This window comes from Komagataella phaffii, chromosome 4 (genome assembly GCF_000027005.1).
Source record: "Komagataella phaffii GS115 chromosome 4, complete sequence".
NCBI lineage: Eukaryota > Fungi > Ascomycota > Pichiomycetes > Pichiales > Pichiaceae > Komagataella > Komagataella phaffii.
In genome coordinates, this window is record NC_012966.1 from 16,325 (window position 1) to 34,494 (window position 18,170).

At 40.4% G+C, this 18,170-nt stretch overlaps 7 protein-coding genes across 7 annotated transcripts; 4 read left to right on the plus strand and 3 right to left on the minus strand.

The window, feature by feature from the left end:
- Positions 1-736: 736 nt before the first annotated feature.
- Positions 737-2,257, minus strand: PAS_chr4_0008 (Low-affinity Fe(II) transporter of the plasma membrane; the record flags this gene model as incomplete). The annotated part of the gene is made up of 1 exon (XM_002493371.1): positions 737-2,257. One exon carries the CDS (start codon positions 2,255-2,257, stop codon positions 737-739), a length of 1,521 nt encoding a protein of 506 aa, XP_002493416.1.
- Positions 2,258-4,154: 1,897 nt separating this feature from the next.
- Positions 4,155-5,030, minus strand: PAS_chr4_0009 (Hypothetical protein; the record flags this gene model as incomplete). The annotated part of the gene is made up of 1 exon (XM_002493372.1): positions 4,155-5,030. One exon carries the CDS (start codon positions 5,028-5,030, stop codon positions 4,155-4,157), a length of 876 nt encoding a protein of 291 aa, XP_002493417.1.
- Positions 5,031-6,168: 1,138 nt separating this feature from the next.
- PAS_chr4_0010 (Hypothetical protein) lies at positions 6,169-6,570 on the plus strand (the record flags this gene model as incomplete). Its single annotated transcript, XM_002493373.1, has 1 exon — positions 6,169-6,570. The coding sequence occupies one exon, from the start codon at positions 6,169-6,171 to the stop codon at positions 6,568-6,570; it is 402 nt and encodes a 133-aa protein (XP_002493418.1).
- A 502-nt stretch (positions 6,571-7,072) lies between these two features.
- On the minus strand, positions 7,073-8,719 carry PAS_chr4_0011 (Maltose permease, high-affinity maltose transporter (alpha-glucoside transporter); the record flags this gene model as incomplete). Its single annotated transcript, XM_002493374.1, has 1 exon — positions 7,073-8,719. The coding sequence occupies one exon, from the start codon at positions 8,717-8,719 to the stop codon at positions 7,073-7,075; it is 1,647 nt and encodes a 548-aa protein (XP_002493419.1).
- Positions 8,720-9,033: 314 nt separating this feature from the next.
- PAS_chr4_0012 (Hypothetical protein) lies at positions 9,034-11,022 on the plus strand (the record flags this gene model as incomplete). The annotated part of the gene is made up of 1 exon (XM_002493375.1): positions 9,034-11,022. The coding sequence occupies one exon, from the start codon at positions 9,034-9,036 to the stop codon at positions 11,020-11,022; it is 1,989 nt and encodes a 662-aa protein (XP_002493420.1).
- A 301-nt stretch (positions 11,023-11,323) lies between these two features.
- Positions 11,324-13,843, plus strand: PAS_chr4_0013 (Hypothetical protein; the record flags this gene model as incomplete). Its single annotated transcript, XM_002493376.1, has 1 exon — positions 11,324-13,843. The coding sequence occupies one exon, from the start codon at positions 11,324-11,326 to the stop codon at positions 13,841-13,843; it is 2,520 nt and encodes an 839-aa protein (XP_002493421.1).
- Positions 13,844-13,988: 145 nt separating this feature from the next.
- Positions 13,989-16,427, plus strand: PAS_chr4_0014 (Hypothetical protein; the record flags this gene model as incomplete). Its single annotated transcript, XM_002493377.1, has 1 exon — positions 13,989-16,427. The coding sequence occupies one exon, from the start codon at positions 13,989-13,991 to the stop codon at positions 16,425-16,427; it is 2,439 nt and encodes an 812-aa protein (XP_002493422.1).
- Between the last annotated feature and the right edge of the window lie 1,743 nt (positions 16,428-18,170).

Below are 18,170 nucleotides of genomic sequence, written 5' to 3' on the forward strand. Positions count from 1 at the left end.
AGTCACGGTTACAGTGTGTAATGATAATGTGGATTCCGAATATTAAGCTCAATGTGGTATGCCAAGGCAGATTGATGCTCAATTTGGACCAATTCCCGGGGACTATGTGTTGAGTATCATGGAATCCCAGGTACAATTATCTTCCAAATATAATCATTTATCCTGATGAAAGATTGTCAGCATGAATAGGTTAGTAAATATAACTGAAACCTGAACTCAAAGTTCTACGGTTTCGCATCAGCATCAAGTTTTATTTTGAGTATAGCCTGACAAGTTTACTATTTTTTCCCCAAAAGCTTACGCCGATTTCTGAATTTAATTGGACAATCGTGTGTCTTATTAGGCAGAATTGACTAATAGTTTGACTTTCATTTGATGACCTTCAAATGGCAGTTTTGTCATCTGCTTCAGAGCATGATCTGTCATCTGACAATATGAGCTGGGTTAGAGATATGACTAGAAACAGGTACCAAAAACTTGTACACTGTCTTTTACTCGTCTGAAGTTAGCTCATACTATTCTTTGCCCGTAACCGACAACATTGAAATGTTTAATCCTCAATCTACCCAGTGACGCAGCCAGTGACATCTATGTGTTTACGGTTCTCAAGATTATAGTCAACAAGTATCCTTGTTACCATATACGTACATACAACCTAAGAAAGAATTCCAGAAGCCTTAAGCAATATGTTCGCCCTGGCGCTTCCTTCCATCAAAACCTTCACGCTCTAGTCACTCTACAAACTTTGAACGAATGTATTTAGAGTAGAACGTCGCATGCAAAGAGCTGAAGTTTCAGTCCGTGTTTTGACATCAGCCCATTTATGAGCCTGAAGAAGAATTATAAGAAAGAATCCTTCGATAATCATGGTCGGACTATTACAGATCAATTGAGCTGTTGTGTTCCATCGAAGTCCACAAGCACATGCTATTAAACCCACAATAATAAGGATCGACACACCTACAGCACTCGTAGTTGAGCACTTAACGTTTATGAATGCAGAAATTCGATAGGAAATTGTTTTATTTGGTTCAGGTGCACTTTCTGGCCATGGTAGACCGACTTCCTCAAAAAAGGTTCTCTCCTTCTCTCTACATTTTTCATAGATTGATTGATCTCTAATAACGATTCGGTTATAGACGTTTCGAAGAACGAACCCGTCAATAAACCCAACTAGACCGGTGTAAGTTCCAATAATAAGCCACCAATTGTCACTCCAACCCATTGGACCTCCAATGATTATCCAAATTACAATGACTATGATAGCAATGACTCCACCGATACCGGTACCGATAATGTCAGAATACCAATCTATAGCATGTAGAACTTTATTTCTCTTCTCGGGTACAAGCACTTGCTCTTCGTTTGGTTCAAGATCGTCGCTCAGACTGCGAAGTTTTGATTCAATGGCGTAGTCGAGATGAAGTATATGATCAAGCATGTGTCTCACGAACTGATCATGCCTTTCTCGGGCGTTTTGTAAGAACACTGACGTAATGAGCAAATGAACAGCAACAGCAGTGTTGATATACAGTTGCCAAGTGTCACTAAATGGCTTTTTCTGGGGATTGGAACCTGTTGTGACGCCTGTAAACGGAGGATCATTTTGAGCATTTGAAGGAATTGCTCCACAACCGATCCAGATTATGATACCAGACCAATAGATGACAACAGCTGTGAGGGAACCAACAAACTCAGTTAGCCAAGATGACATCCTATCAAACCAATCTTCAGTAGGAAGTTCAACAGATATCTCATTAGAGGAACACTCGGATTTGGTTTCCTCAACAAATGACGATGATTTCTCAATGTCAACAGTGCGAAGAAGCCTGCGAAAAGTAGCAGTACGAGATTCGAATTCAGCCCAGACTAAGTTTTGATGAAATGAATGTACCAATTGTTGTCTCATCAGAAAGGTATCCCAGATGTATGTCTGAATAGATTGACCATCTTGCATAATGACTTGCCAGTTGAATGGAGCATGAAAGACAATTCCAACAATAATCCATATGATAAGAATTATCCACATGAGGAAAAATGCAGCTTTTGAACCCATAGCCCAGACCAAGTAATCAAGGACTCTATCAAAGCCTGTTTTCCTACAGCCATTGAACCCAACTTCATCGTGTGCCTCGACATATAGATCAGGGTTTTTTTCATCTAAAGAATTGAAATCTAGGGGCTTTATTGTCTTGACCTTGTGTGAAACTTTATTTCTTTGACCGGGATAGCCAACCCAATTTCTCCAGACTCCCATTATTTTGATATTCGATGCACTGGATAGCACTTCGCCCTTACTTATATACAGTACTTTTTAAAACCATCCCATTGGCTAAAAGTATTCTTCCTGTGTTTCACTACTAGTGTTATTTGCTCGTGGGGAGATATAGCTAGCAAAATGGTCGGATCAATCGAACCCAATAGATCTCGGTGCGATGCAATCCAGTAGTACGCCTAGAATAATAATTAATTGAGTTATACGCAGGTTTGCATGCATATTGACGTAGTATTTGACAGTTGTTGAACTTTAACGAAGGAACTTTGTTTTTGCAAGCATTCGACGGCATACACATCAGTTATTATGCATACGTTTTCATTGTGCATGTCTTGATCCGGACATATGATTCGACGGAATGTTTGCTAAATCCAAAAATAAAAGCAAGTGGTCGGTAACTTAATCAATGTTCAAAAGCAGGTTACCCCAATGCGTTACTTTCTATTATTGTTTCCAAAAATGGCTCATAGCTTGCTCAAAGGAATTCTAGTATCCAGTTAACTGCAAATACTCCGTTGAAGAAGGGAAAAAAAAGCGAGGAACACGATATAGTGTACTAGGAAATAACAACAATAGTTAAATGAATAAGCATTTATTCATAAACACTGTATTTGGACAGAAAGTAAAGTCTATTTTTTCAGTTTAGTTATCGATGCTCATCTCGTGCTGCAGGTGGTATGTCAAAATCGGCAAGTTAAGGTTACATGTACGAAACGGATAAAAAAAAAAAAAACATGTGATTCAAAGGCCGTGTAGGAGTGTACAGGGCCAGTCAACGATAAGTCCTATTTCCTTGATAGAAAAGCAATTTAACCCAAAACGTTAGTTTATCTGCAAAGTTTTGAGGCAACCTCGTCATTATGATGTTATACTCTAGCTTTTGTGAGCCCACATTTAAAAGTTAAATTTAGATTGTATCCAACTCGTCAAGTGAAAAGAAAAAAATTCAACTAAAGCTGCTCCAGTCTTCAAGAACCAATAATTTTCAATACCCACTTACTTGCTTTCAGATCAGTAGAGCTATTGAAATTTTGCAAAAACTCAGACTCATACAATTTTGATTTTGGGTTTTTCCGTTTGCTAGAGGGTCCTGCCACGGGAATATCTGATACTGATAAATCCGATACGTCAGTACTTGCACCAACATGTTGCTTTGATGCGAGGAATCGACTGATCTTATGCCCTGTTTATATTCTAACTTGGAACAATTAGGTTTGTGATTGACAAACTTTACAGGCCTCAACCATTGTTGTTCTTCAACTCCGAACCCATTTTTTGAGGAAGAACTAGTACTGATTAAGTATCAATCAAGCTGTAGAATTGACTCAGGGGCAGGTGCCTATTTCAATTCCTGTGTAAACGTAAAAATCTGGTTGCTAAGCTATCAAAGCGACTCTTCCGAGCATCCCATGATTGGCTACAATAGTAACTTGGCAAGATGCTCCGTTTCAACTAGCTAATGGTTAACTGATAGCTTAACATACAATGCCGTTTTGTGTGATGCACTACCTCTAACATGTGATGGAGCTTAATTTGAGACCAGCATATTCGATCTTGGATTATCTTGCTAGCTCAAGATCCACTGTAACTGTATGCAGTCTCCTTATCGTAAAGTCGGAGCAACTTCTTCAATTACAATTATTGCCAGAGATTTAACTGATTGTGCTGAAAAGAGTGTTTTGGAGTCCTCTTCAATACATCTGGAGAAGGCTAGTTTGATTGACCTATCATGGTGAACCGTTTGTACTGCGTTCAATATTTGAGTGACAGAGGGGCAAAAAATAATCAAGGCATGGTCAACTTTTAGAGGGATCGAAAAGTCTTTAAATTTGGCCTCTGGATCAGGCATATCAGATTGACGAATATATTGAATAAATTCTCATATAAAAGGTTTATCATAATTCTCATCCTCAGTGATCGCATTATTTGCTTGTCGTTTGTGGAAATGTACCACATAATAAGTGGACAGGAAAATACACCCAGAAATAAACTCCATGGTTGTGGCCAGTACATACTCAGTGACGATAAAACTAGTTGACATTCCCGTTGATGCGTAATTCGCCATGGAAGCATAGTTTGCCCCTTGAATGAAAGGAGATAATAAACCATACACACCTCTCACCAGCAGGAATGGAGTAGCTAAGAAAACAGATGCTAGCAAATAAGATCTAATGTTATCCAGGACTATAGCGCAGGCAGCCAAAGTCAACACAGCTAATGTTGACATTAGAAACAATGCTTGACCCGTTGCTCGAAGGCCTTTGCTGCTATTGATTCTGGCAAGATTGTTTCCGTACTCGTTAGTATTCACGCTGGCCAACAGGGTACCTCCCACTACCACCAATACATTGGCAACAACTGCTAAGCAATATAATAGAACGACTGTGTTGAGATTGAATCTTTTGAAACCCAGTAATGATTTTGACGAATCGAAAGAGGCACGTTTCGACCAAGATCCCCCATTGGCTTCCAAATAAGAAGCACACACCAAAAAGAGACTGATAAGGATCAGTAAATAGTACGCTTCCGTTTTCAACACAATATAGGCGATGAGCCATTGTCGGGGGATGAATTCTTGTGCTGAGAAGCCTATCAAACATCCCTGCGCTGCGGCCCGAAGCAGACCAAATAAAAATAGTCCTGTATAGAAGGTCCTAATTGTCCTTTTCTTCCACAGGATGCTTATGCTGACGATAGCAAAGATACCGTATAGGATTGTAAACACAATCGCTGCTATAACGAAATGAACTGACATGATTGCACTAGAGAAGGCATATTCCCCATGTTCATACTTTGAGTTATTAAGTACTTCTAGCTCATATGAATAACGCTTGCTTCTATGCGAGCCAAGGAAACGCTTAGTATGAGGTAGGAATGGAGACCAACTGCCCTTGACACGAACCTTAAAGATTTGAGAATTCCTCCACTATTCAAACTAAATTTGTTAATCCTCTGCTAATATTGCACGGAGAAACTGGTGTTCCAATTGGTGCTATATTTAGAACTGATAGGGTCACTCCAAGTATACCCACAATCTGGTACAATTTTCGCTGTAAAAGTATGAGAATAGTTCATGCAGCTTCTCCATTGCTCGCTCTTCAACGTGAGGGAGCTTCGTTCGATAAGTTTTCATAAATGGTTCATAATTGTATCACCAAAATAGATTTCTTACCAAACTTCAAGCTAACCATATCCGATCAGATCTAAAGTTTAGATGAGTGCCTCAAGAATCTCGTGCTCCTTTGAGCAATAGTTCTTGGCTGAATTCATCCCTTTACCATGAAACATGTACCCTTAAAGCGCAGAAATATGAGCAGGCCCAGTTATTATAAGGTTTCCAATCGAGAATATCAGGACTATCCGCCTTGTAATAAGCACAAGCAAATTATCTTCATCAAACTACCTTCAAAGCGTGTTTCGGGAGAAATTCAACGATGGGTTTGATAACCACTTTGCCGTAATAGATCTTCACCTTCTGGATTCAAGGGTTTCAAGAACGTTAAGCAATGTTACGAGTTGATTGAACTTGCTTGTTGTGTTTTGTTTAATGTGAAGAGAAGGCAGATACAAGTAAATATATTGTCAGGGCTTAGAACGTGTTGCTCATGTTGTAAAATTCTGTTGAAACAACACAAGAGCTCTGTCAATTTGAGCAGCGCTAACGACTTAACAAAATCAACAGCAGCTTTCTTTGCCACCTTTGTTTCATTTAGTTTTGGTTATGGATTCATTTTTGATAAAGTGCAAAGGAAAAGAAAATATGTGGTTTGGCCTATGCCACTATTACGGTTTAGATTGGTTTTTTGTGAACTTCATCTACTTCCTGTGTAAAGTTGACTAGCTTATGCTTTGTTCGATATGTGACCCTATCTTCCGGCTATTTACCGTATGGAATGATCAAAAATGCCCTGCTTTTGAATATCATTCAAATGACATTTTTCATTAAAATGAAACTTCCACAGATTAGTGGACCAAAAGAAATGCCGTACCATAAACACCCCAAATTGTGTTCATTCATGCGTTTCCTCTCACCACGACTTTCAACAAAAAGTGAGGCGTCTTCTTACAAGTCGACTTTAATACGAATTCTGGGCATAGCCAGCGCATATCGGAAATTGAGTCATGCTAGAAGTATTCTTTGCGGACCTAACGCATACAAGGGTCAAATGACACCACTTTCATTGCTATCGACCGTTGGCTACTTACTTGTCAACTTTCAATTTTTCAACGAAGGAAAATGTTTCACGAAGATCCGTAAAACCGACGAAAAACCAGAAAACATCTACATATCATAGGGTGGTTTGAATAATATTTACCTGCCTCAAGACTAGTCCCGATATTCAACAATAACCCCGATAATAGAGTCCCGATAACCCAAGGAGAACTTTGGACTGGGAATGTGGGGTGCGCATAGGGTCGAAATCCTGATGACAAAGGTTTCAGGGCAGGGTTGTCGGAAATTGACTAACGCAATTCCGCAAGTTCCATGTTCCCCACAGCATTGTCAAAATTACTGTCAGAAAATTGCAAACCAGAAGTAATTTCAAATATCTCACAGCGTGACCTGATAAGAGTTATACGCATGATCGCCTGTTTTTCAAGGGAGTTCTGAACTGGAACACAGAATCAAATGCCCTTAGTCAAGTTGAGCAAGCTCGCCATAAGAAGATCTGATGAAGGACTATATTTTATACCACTGAAGACATAAGCAAGATTATATGAACCTCACATTTTGCTTAGAACCTACCATTATTTCATTAAAAACAGGTAAACGCTAGAAACATATAATAGTATATATTAAACACGCTCAATATGATTGATCTCACCCTTAACTTCGTTAAATACCTGCGCAGCTTCAATTTGGACTCGACACTTGTGACCCTTAAATTTTCTGATGGGGATTTTGTCATTGAACATTTCATCAATCTCTTCAAATGATCTACCAGCCGTCTCAGGTAGATAGAAAAAGAAAACAAGCAGGTACAATGCAGACAATCCTCCAAAGATGAACAGGACTTTGGATCCCATGTTAGCTTGATCAGGATTGAACATATATGGCAAGACAAAACTCCACATACACTGAATACCATTATTCAGGAAACTACCTGTGGCAATGGTCTTTGATCTTAAATTGTTAGTTGGTACTTCACCAGATACAACATAAGCCCCTGGACCAATACTGGCATTATAGAAAAAGTTGTACATGGCCATGAATGCGCAAGATGCCGTAACAGCGGGGATATTATTGATATTAAGCCCAAGACAAGCAACCAGCAAATTGAGAACAGCCATACATGTTGTTCCAATAATCATCAAAGATCTTCTTCCAAAGAAATCAAGAGTGAACCACGATGTTATGGTTCCGAAAATGGAAAGACCTTGAGCACCGCATGAAAGTTGAAATGATCTATCGTCAGTGAAACCAGCCAACTGATAATAGTATGTTGAGTAACCAGAAATAAAAGCCACACCGGAAAGGGGCTGGATAAGGAATGAGCACACACCTGCAAGCGTTCTCTTGAAGTTTCTCTTGTAGAAAAGCTCCTGTAGAGACGAACCTTCTCCGTTGGCTAGTTGAGCTTCCTGAATGGTAACTTTCATCAAAGCATATTGAGCCTCTACAAGATCTGAGCCCTTGTAAATTTTGTTCAAAGACTTTAAAGTTTTTTCAGTTTTGTCCTTGGTCAAAAGATAGTAAGGAGACTCGGGGAGGAACAAGCACCATACTATGGAGATACCAGCAATTATAAACTGAGGAATCATCATAGAACGGTAAGCCATACGGCCTACCTTATTTTGAGTCTTGTAGGTAATGATGTAGCACAAGAAAGGTCCAACACATAGAGCCAGGTTTATCGAAGCAATAGCAACACCTCTCAATGCCAGGGGCGAAATCTCAGCAATATACGCAGTGACAACAGTCAACAAAATTCCCAAACAGAAGGCATTGATAAATTTTCCAGCAAAAAATACCTCGATAGTCGTCGCAACAAACTCTAAAATGACCGAAGGGATACTAAGCAATAAAGCAAACATAATGACCCATTTACGGCCCCATTTATCAGTTGTGAAAGAACCAAAAAAAGAACCAACAACTAGGGCACCTGTAGCACCTCCTGTGATAGCTGATTGCCAGTCAGCAGGCAAGACGTATCCTCCTTGATAGGCATTACCAAAGTCCTCTCTGAATCGAGGGATGGATAGCACAATACCTCCAGCTTGACTTTCGTACCCCACTAGAATAGCAATGAATATACCAGCACAGATCCAAAAGAAAGCTTTAGGATAGGTTTTAATGGCTTCCCATTTGCTGAGGCCATGTTCAACTTCTTGCTGAGCTCTAGCCAGTTTCTCGAGTTCAGAGAATTCATAAGCAGTGACTGTCTTGGCGACTGATTGTAGCTCTTTTTCCTCGGCAGTTTGTTTGGAAGTAATAGAGCTCATAGTTTCTGGGGAAATATCACAACGAATATTGCATTATTTATATATTCCAAACCTGCAGACTTCAATAATTTTATTTCTTGGGGTAATAAGCAGTGAACACCCCACGTCTACCGTTCATCGAGAAAAATGTTGAAAAACATCATTCATAACCTCTGCTATCCGTACAAGCGTTTCCCCGTTGAACGCGAGATCGCTTTCTCCATATCTTATCAAAATACCGAAGGCGGAAAATAAGTTGAGATGCTCCGCACTTTTCAGTTAGAGCTCTGCTTTTAACTAGCTCCTTTTTGCAGTTTCGTTCAACTTCTGTAAAAATGTCTTTTGCAAAAAGTGTGTTAGAAGCCACCCCTAATGAGGGTGAATGGAACAAGAACAAGTTCTCACCGTCCTCTCGACGAGTGAATGCTCAGAAGATCCACCGCATTGAAGGGAACACTGAAAATGTGGAGAATCTGTTGGTGCAGGATACAACCAAAATTGCAGTGCTACATGGCTCAGATACTGCAGTTACTCTGGACTTTGGATTCAATACTTGCGGATTGGTTCAAATCGAATTCGACAATGACAATGATAATGATAAACACATTGAACTGTCTTTCTCTGAATCTAAACAGTTTATTGACAAGACTACTTCAGACAGGTCTATGGATTTCCTAATGGAAGATCTCACTCTCAAGGTACTTTGCAAAGGTACTTATCAGATGCCATGGGTTTCCCAAAGAGGTGCATTCAGATACCTAACCCTCTGGACCCATGAAGAATCAAGATCTATTTCCATTAAAAGTATTAGTACTTATATGACATGCATGCCGTCCCTAGGAGAGGACTTGTCCCGATACTCTGGTTACTTCCATTCAAGTGACCAATTTGCCAATTCTCTCTGGTACGCGGGAGCATACACCATTCAACTAGCCACTATTCCCGTTGATTCAGGACGTAGGCATTCAGTTATAATGCCCAGAACTGGTTGGTTCAACGATGCACTAGCTGGCCTGAAGGATGCTTCGGAAATTCTAACAGATGGCGCACGTAGAGACAGAAGTGTATGGTCAGGAGATCGTTCTGTTTCCCTATTAACCGAAGCAGTATGCTTCGATGGTGTTGGGGGACAAGCGGCTACTGACTGGCTTCTGACTCATCAGAAGGAATCTGGAGAGTTTCCATATGCTTGCAAACCAATTGATATGTATGGTTCAGACACATATCACCTTTGGTCCTTGGTTAATGTTTATGACTCCTTCAAGCTTACGGGAGACGATACCACTGCATTGCATCACTGGCAGAGCTACAAGAAGGGTCTGGAATATTCGCGCAATAAAGTTTCTGAACTGGGCCTAATCAAAGTCACTAATGTACTTGACTGGGGGAGAGATGTGTTACAGAATCATGCAGCTAGCTGTAACATGATTTACTACCATACCTTGAACGGTGCTGTAGAACTGGCAACTCGATTTGGGGATGAGAAAGCGGCTTCTGAGTATGCTTCTCAGGCTAAAGAGTTAAAGTTACGCATCAACGAAGTTCTTTGGGACGAGCAGCATGGGATGTTCAAAGACAACGAACTATCTTCTGTTCTTTCTCAAGATGCAAACTGTTTTGCTGTCTGGTTCGATGTCACTAGTGAAGAAAGAAAAGAGAGCATCTCTGAAAATCTTGCCAAAAGATGGACTAAGTTTGGAGCTCCTGCTGTGGAGTCTCCAGGTATGATCTCCCCATTCATCTCCAGTTGCGAATTATTTTGCCACTCTTTGGCTGGTCATCCAGAGAGAGCATTAGAACTGTTCCGAACTATGTGGGGTTATATCTGGAATTCCCCTTATGCTGTTCAATCTTCTTTGATTGAAGGATACTTCCAAGATGGAAGTTGTAAGTATCCATTCACTCTTTATGATCCAGCTTACATTTCTCATGCTCATCCTTGGGCTACTGGTCCCACGGTGCTGCTGACTAACCACATTGTTGGATTGAGCTTTGAACACGACCACTCTCAGTGGAATCTCTTCCCGGCAGGCATTTTCTCGGAGAATGCAATTGAATGGGCTCAAACAGGATTCACTTCCAAGACCAAGGGTTTCATCAGTGCGGGATATAAGTTTGAAAGGCATTTAAAATCTCTGGAATTGGCTGTAAAGAGCCCTAAGGAGACAAAGGGAAAGATTGGAATTCCGTACGATTCAGATTACGCTATTTCTACGGTGACTCTAAATGGTGAGGTTCTTGGCACTGAAAAACTGGAAATCCAAGAGAAATACTATGTAGTTTCGGTCAAGGAGAGTGTTACCGTTATAGTTTCATATTGTTAGTCTACATATTTGTTAAATGAACTAGATGACCAAATTTTTTACAAGGTTAGAACTTACTTTATCATTCATTCGAAGATCCGAATTCCGGGATCTTTCTACATTTCCGGCATGACTTCAGGGCTTTCATCTCCGGAATTTAATGAAGTTTGATTGCATTCAGTGCATATTATTGTTGCGGGGCAATTGTGCCTTCCTTCGTGTGCGGAAACTGTTAAAAAATGTTCCGCGTTCCCCAGATTTTCGTTTAAGGTTAAAGGCGCTCAAAGATCCCTTCTCCCTTCTTTTCAAAATAAAACTCAAAATGACTCAATTAGATGTCGAATCATTGATTCAAGAACTCACACTAAATGAAAAGGTTCAACTTCTGTCCGGATCAGACTTTTGGCACACCACCCCAGTTAGACGTCTAGGAATTCCAAAGATGAGATTATCTGACGGTCCTAACGGCGTCCGAGGAACCAAGTTTTTCAATGGAGTTCCAACCGCATGTTTTCCTTGTGGTACTGGATTAGGTGCCACTTTCGATAAAGAACTTCTAAAAGAAGCTGGCTCCTTGATGGCAGACGAAGCTAAAGCAAAAGCTGCCTCGGTAGTTTTGGGTCCTACAGCTAACATTGCTCGAGGCCCCAACGGAGGAAGAGGCTTCGAATCTTTTGGAGAGGATCCAGTGGTTAATGGATTATCTAGTGCTGCAATGATTAATGGATTGCAAGGTAAATATATTGCGGCTACCATGAAACATTATGTTTGTAACGATTTAGAGATGGATCGTAATTGCATTGATGCACAGGTGTCTCACAGAGCTCTAAGAGAAGTGTACCTTCTTCCATTCCAAATTGCGGTAAGAGATGCAAATCCTCGCGCTATCATGACTGCTTATAATAAAGCAAACGGTGAACATGTATCTCAGTCAAAGTTTCTTCTAGATGAGGTTTTGAGAAAAGAATGGGGCTGGGATGGTTTGTTAATGTCCGATTGGTTCGGTGTGTACGATGCAAAGTCTTCTATCACTAATGGTCTTGACCTGGAAATGCCTGGTCCACCTCAGTGCAGAGTCCATTCGGCAACCGATCATGCCATCAATTCTGGGGAGATACACATAAATGATGTCGATGAGCGGGTGCGAAGCCTCTTAAGTTTAATTAACTATTGTCACCAGAGTGGCGTCACTGAGGAGGATCCGGAGACATCCGATAACAACACCCCAGAGACCATCGAAAAACTCAGAAAAATCAGTAGAGAATCAATCGTCTTGCTGAAGGATGATGACAGGAACAGAAGTATCCTTCCTCTGAAGAAGTCAGATAAAATTGCCGTGATTGGAAACAATGCTAAGCAGGCTGCATATTGCGGAGGAGGTTCTGCTTCTGTTCTCTCGTACCATACTACAACTCCTTTCGACTCTATCAAATCACGATTGGAAGATTCAAACACTCCAGCTTACACCATCGGTGCTGATGCTTACAAGAACCTTCCGCCTTTGGGCCCTCAGATGACAGACAGCGATGGAAAACCGGGGTTCGACGCCAAATTTTTTGTTGGCTCGCCTACATCTAAAGATAGAAAGCTGATTGATCACTTTCAGTTGACCAATTCACAAGTCTTCCTGGTTGACTACTATAATGAACAGATCCCTGAAAACAAAGAGTTTTACGTAGACGTTGAAGGGCAATTCATTCCTGAGGAAGATGGAACCTATAACTTTGGCTTGACCGTATTCGGAACGGGAAGATTATTCGTGGATGATAAGCTGGTTTCCGATAGTAGCCAAAACCAGACCCCTGGAGATTCCTTTTTTGGACTAGCAGCTCAAGAGGTTATCGGGTCCATTCATTTGGTCAAGGGTAAAGCATATAAAATAAAGGTTCTTTATGGATCCAGTGTCACCAGAACATATGAAATTGCAGCCAGTGTTGCTTTTGAAGGAGGAGCATTTACTTTTGGTGCAGCAAAACAAAGAAATGAAGATGAAGAAATTGCTAGAGCTGTGGAAATTGCTAAGGCAAATGATAAAGTGGTGTTGTGCATAGGTCTAAATCAAGACTTTGAAAGTGAGGGATTCGACAGGCCGGATATCAAAATTCCTGGAGCAACCAACAAGATGGTAAGTGCTGTTTTGAAGGCTAACCCTAACACTGTGATCGTCAACCAAACAGGAACCCCAGTCGAGATGCCATGGGCCAGTGACGCTCCAGTGATCTTGCAGGCTTGGTTTGGGGGGTCTGAGGCAGGGACCGCTATAGCTGATGTACTATTCGGTGACTACAACCCTAGCGGAAAACTAACGGTTACTTTTCCCTTGAGATTTGAGGATAACCCTGCATATCTCAACTTCCAATCCAATAAGCAAGCATGTTGGTATGGGGAAGACGTTTATGTGGGCTACAGATATTACGAGACCATAGACAGGCCTGTGTTATTCCCATTTGGCCACGGATTGTCATTCACCGAATTTGATTTTACCGACATGTTTGTCAGGCTTGAAGAAGAAAACCTTGAAGTTGAGGTTGTAGTCAGAAACACAGGAAAGTATGATGGTGCTGAAGTTGTGCAGTTGTACGTAGCACCAGTATCCCCATCCCTGAAAAGGCCCATCAAAGAACTCAAGGAATATGCTAAGATTTTCTTAGCCAGTGGTGAGGCAAAAACAGTTCACCTGAGCGTTCCTATTAAGTATGCCACTTCGTTCTTTGACGAATATCAGAAGAAATGGTGCTCCGAGAAAGGAGAGTACACAATCTTACTGGGATCCAGCTCAGCAGATATTAAAGTTTCGCAATCTATTACTTTAGAAAAAACAACTTTTTGGAAAGGTTTATAGTAACTAACGAAAGCTTAGTAAGTAGACTTAATATAATCTCACTAGTAAGAGTAAGGTAGAGGATACCGATTAAAGGTATGATAGATACTTTCGCGAACAGTATCATCATAAATGTGTGGGTTCCTGAGAACTCTCCGCCTTTATAATGACAGATCAGCAAGCATCCATAGTGGTACCCAAAATTTACCGAACCAAGCGGCGTGTCACTCACAATTCTAAAGGCAGAGCGATCTATAGCTGTGATAGATGTAAATTAAAGAAAAGAGCTTGCAAACGAGTTGCCGTAGAAGGTTCTTCAAATGTTATTCAAAGTGACGTACCTTGTGAGGGGTGTAAGAAAGCTTCTGTACCTTGTAAGACTACAATCACTCGCAAATCTAAGTTCAAAGTTCCAGTTGCCAGTCTAGGATTGCATTACAGATGTTTGTTGTTGATAATGGATGGTTTGTTTCCTCATATCGATGTCAAGAACATAGACAGTTTGATAGATCTTGGTAATTCGTTGCACCTGAGAATGCCTTCCAGAGATGGCGATTTTAGTGAAGAAGATCTAAAGAGCATGGAAGATACATCTTTGCTGATCACTTCTACGAAATGGTTCAAGCCAAGCATGAAAATTTTTGACGATATTGGCACAGAGCATCAGCGATCTCAGGAGAAAGAAGGATCCTTGAAGCACAAGCCAGATATATCTCAAGAGCAAGCGTTAGCAGAACCACTCCAGGAAACTTCAGACGCGCTATCTGTACCAGTTGTCCATAATCAGATGAAAATTTTGGAGCCCAGGAAGGTCAAGCAGCCGGTGAGCTATTCAATGGATGGTCCCCTCGTCTATGATAACGTTGAACTGATTGATAACTATGGTAATAAGCATTACTTGGGACCTTTTTCAAGCATCACATTGATGGGAACATTTGGTAACATCATTACGTCAAAAATTGGGGATACTTCCAAGCTCAAACTCAATAAATTTAGAGAAAATGCCAATGATATGAATTTTGCAATGCTTAGGGATGGAAAGGGCTATACGCCATCACTGATCCGTGAGGGATTTCCTACCTTGAGGCCGATAAAGGGATTGACGAGATCTGTTATGGACAGGTGGTTGGAAGTGTTTGTCGGCCAAATTCATCCCATATATACCTGTTTTGATGAGGAAGATTTGCTAGGCAAATACCAAAAGTTAGTAATAGATCTCCAGTTAGCCGAAAAAACTAACAAATCTGTTCTTGGTCTCCCCAACGACGAAGTTTGCAAGTTCTACAGTATATTTCTGCTTGGTGACACTTTCATGACGCATAATAACGACTCCAGGCGCTATGATCCGGTTATTCAAAGCTTGTCACATTTTGTTGAGATCAATCTTTCTAGCTTACTTCTCACGCCAACGCTTGCTGGAGTACAGAGTGAGTTTCTTTATGGACTTTACCTGGGAACGCAAGGTCAGAAGGAGGGGTCATATTTATTAGTCGAACTTGCATATCGCCAGTGCCTTACAATGGGTTATCAAAGAGAAGCTTTGTACTCGTATAAAAGACTGATTAATGAGGGAGAGATTAAAACGACATTTTGGAGCATAGTGCAACAAGAAATCTACTTGAGTACATTTATGGGAAGAATATCGGGAATACAATTGGAAGAGATCAATATCAAGCCATACTCAGGTGAATTATCAGCCCTGAAGAGAAGTGACAGGGTTGCTTCTTTTTTTAGGGAAGAGAAGGTAGATCTATGCAAGCTTTGTTACAATCTGTTACAGTATCGCAAAGAAATTACGTTTAGTAGCAAGAAGCTATTGGCTGCGTCAAACGAAGAAAAAGCCATTCGATGTAATAATCGATTAAACAGCTGGATTTCGAATTTTAATTTCAATCTTTCATCGTTACTGGTTGAGAAAGAGAATCCCAATACTGACAAAACTGCTCTCGTTTACTCAACATTTCCAGAGGAGATGTGGATACGGATACATCACTCTTACTACATCATAAGCCTTTGCGAGCCATTCTTACTATATTTGCTTGGTCAGACTGAATCCCTGACTGTAAATGCAGGTGACCCTTTAATGAGTTTGATCATAGATGCAGTTAAAGCTTCCCAGCATATAATTGACATGATACTTTACTTTGATCAAGTATCAGAGAACCTGGAGTTTTTTGACAATTTTTCAATCCTATCCTTAGCGACTCAATGCCTGTTGATAACAGACATTATTATCTCCATGAATCAGTATTCTTCGGTTCATTTGGATGAGGAATACTTGAATTCAGAGCATGGAATCAACGAGCCAAGCCTTCAAGATCATATACATAAATCGTCGAGAATCCTGGAAGACAATATCGAAAGCCCCCATTCGAGTGTTAGAAGTTTATGTGAATCCACCATAGCTTCCCGGGATGATGTGCAGGCGCTGAAGGAAGCTTTAAAAAAGAATTCCCAAATATTTGAGAGTCAACAGTCTCTTTCGTTTCTTCAAAAAGACCTCTCTTTCATCTTTCCAATCAATGGGGAGTTTTCCTTCAGCGGTAATACAGAACTCAATGATGTTTTATTTGGGGATCCAGAGTATCTCAAATTTAATAGTTAACACAGCTGTGAGATTGAGATGGTTCAGTTTTATCTGAAAAAAGTAATAAATCTAAGTTTCATGGTAGATTTTTGTAGTCAACATCGAAAGGGACGGTCACCCTGTATTCGATACAGCAGGCTAATAGCAGGACGTAATTATTAGTTGTAGTCGGAGCATGTCATACTAAGAAATAGGTAAATTTCCTGATTTGCAGTATTGGTAGCAATAATCTGTTGTCAATACACTCGTTCTTAGTACATGTTTCCAGAATATTTTGAACGAAACTCCTCTAACTGACAAAGACAAGAAAGGAATGAACCAAATGGGACATATCATAGCAGTGACTAATCTTTGTAGTGAAGTTCAGATATTTGCTAGTGATTTTTCAAGGGAGGAAGTTCTTATCTGAAAAATCTACAATGAAAATTTCCTATTCAAGGTCAGCCTTAATTACTGGATATACAGAACTATTACAAAAAGATTTCGGTTGCGGCCATATCTAGCAGAAAGCACCGTTTCCCGTCCGATCAACCGTAGTTAAGCTGCTAAGAGCCTGACCGAGTAGTGTAGTGGGAGACCATACGCGAAACTCAGGTGCTGCAATTTTCATTTTTTCAACTCAATTGCTCAATAGGTACAATTCACTCGATACGTGGGTGCGGATGGGACAAACCTTCTTATGCTATCAACTACGAAAGGTCATAGTTGGCTGGACCTGATCTCTTATTTGCGCTCCCGGGCCAATCACAAGCCTCTTCTCAATAAGAAAAGCATGGTTTCGCCTCTTGGTCACTTTGTTCAACTCCCCCTTTAACCTTGTGCAGATACAAACGTCAAGGGTGACTGACCTGACCGTAAAAATGATCTGCTAAAAACATAAGGCGAGCTTTTTGTCAATTTAGTTCGTTACACTAGTAAGAAACCCTATTGCATCCAAGGAATAGTTAATAGTACAGAATTGTTGCCTACACTATTGGGTCAGCCAATATGAGTTTGTCCAAAGAGGATTATTTTATTGAGGTGTCGTGTCTAGTCGGAGATGATCGTTTTCATCGGGCTTAGAAGGAGTAGAATAGCCAATCTTGTTGCTGTGTATTTCAACCATGCATTGAATTATTTCTTTTTACATCTGATGTACTGCAATGCTTAATAATTGCAGGGCAGATGGTGGCGCTGCTGAACTTGATTATGTACGATTAATAAATTAGAATGTCTTTCCAAAATTGGCCAAAATTCCCCAAAACATGCAATAGAGTAAAGCTCAAAACCCTTGGCATTAAAACTAATCTTTATTCAAGGCACTTGGTATGTAGTACTATGGAATTTGTCCCCCCAAGATTACAATTTTGTTTCTTTTTATAACCGAGAATGCTTCATGGCTCGAAGCACTGATAAGGAAGACACAGTCAAAGGGGGAGGTAAGATTCATACTCTGCTCACAATAAGGTCGACTAGTTCAACTCATTGGATTTTTTTTCAAATGAACAGGTGTAGATTGATTCTTAAAACCTAAAAAGCTGCCTATTACCGGCACGAACTAAAAATTTTCAACATAGTTGAAAATGTTACAGAAAAATATAAGAAGCACGCACTCAAGCAAATAATCAAACCATCAGGGTCAGGAAAAAACCCGACACAACAGAAAATAGCAGTGATACTTCAAAAGTCGAACCAGAATTTTCGTCGTATAAAGATGATACCTGAACTGAAATTGCTGAACTTGTTGAAAACGATGGTACGCTCGCACGTGAGTTTCCTCCT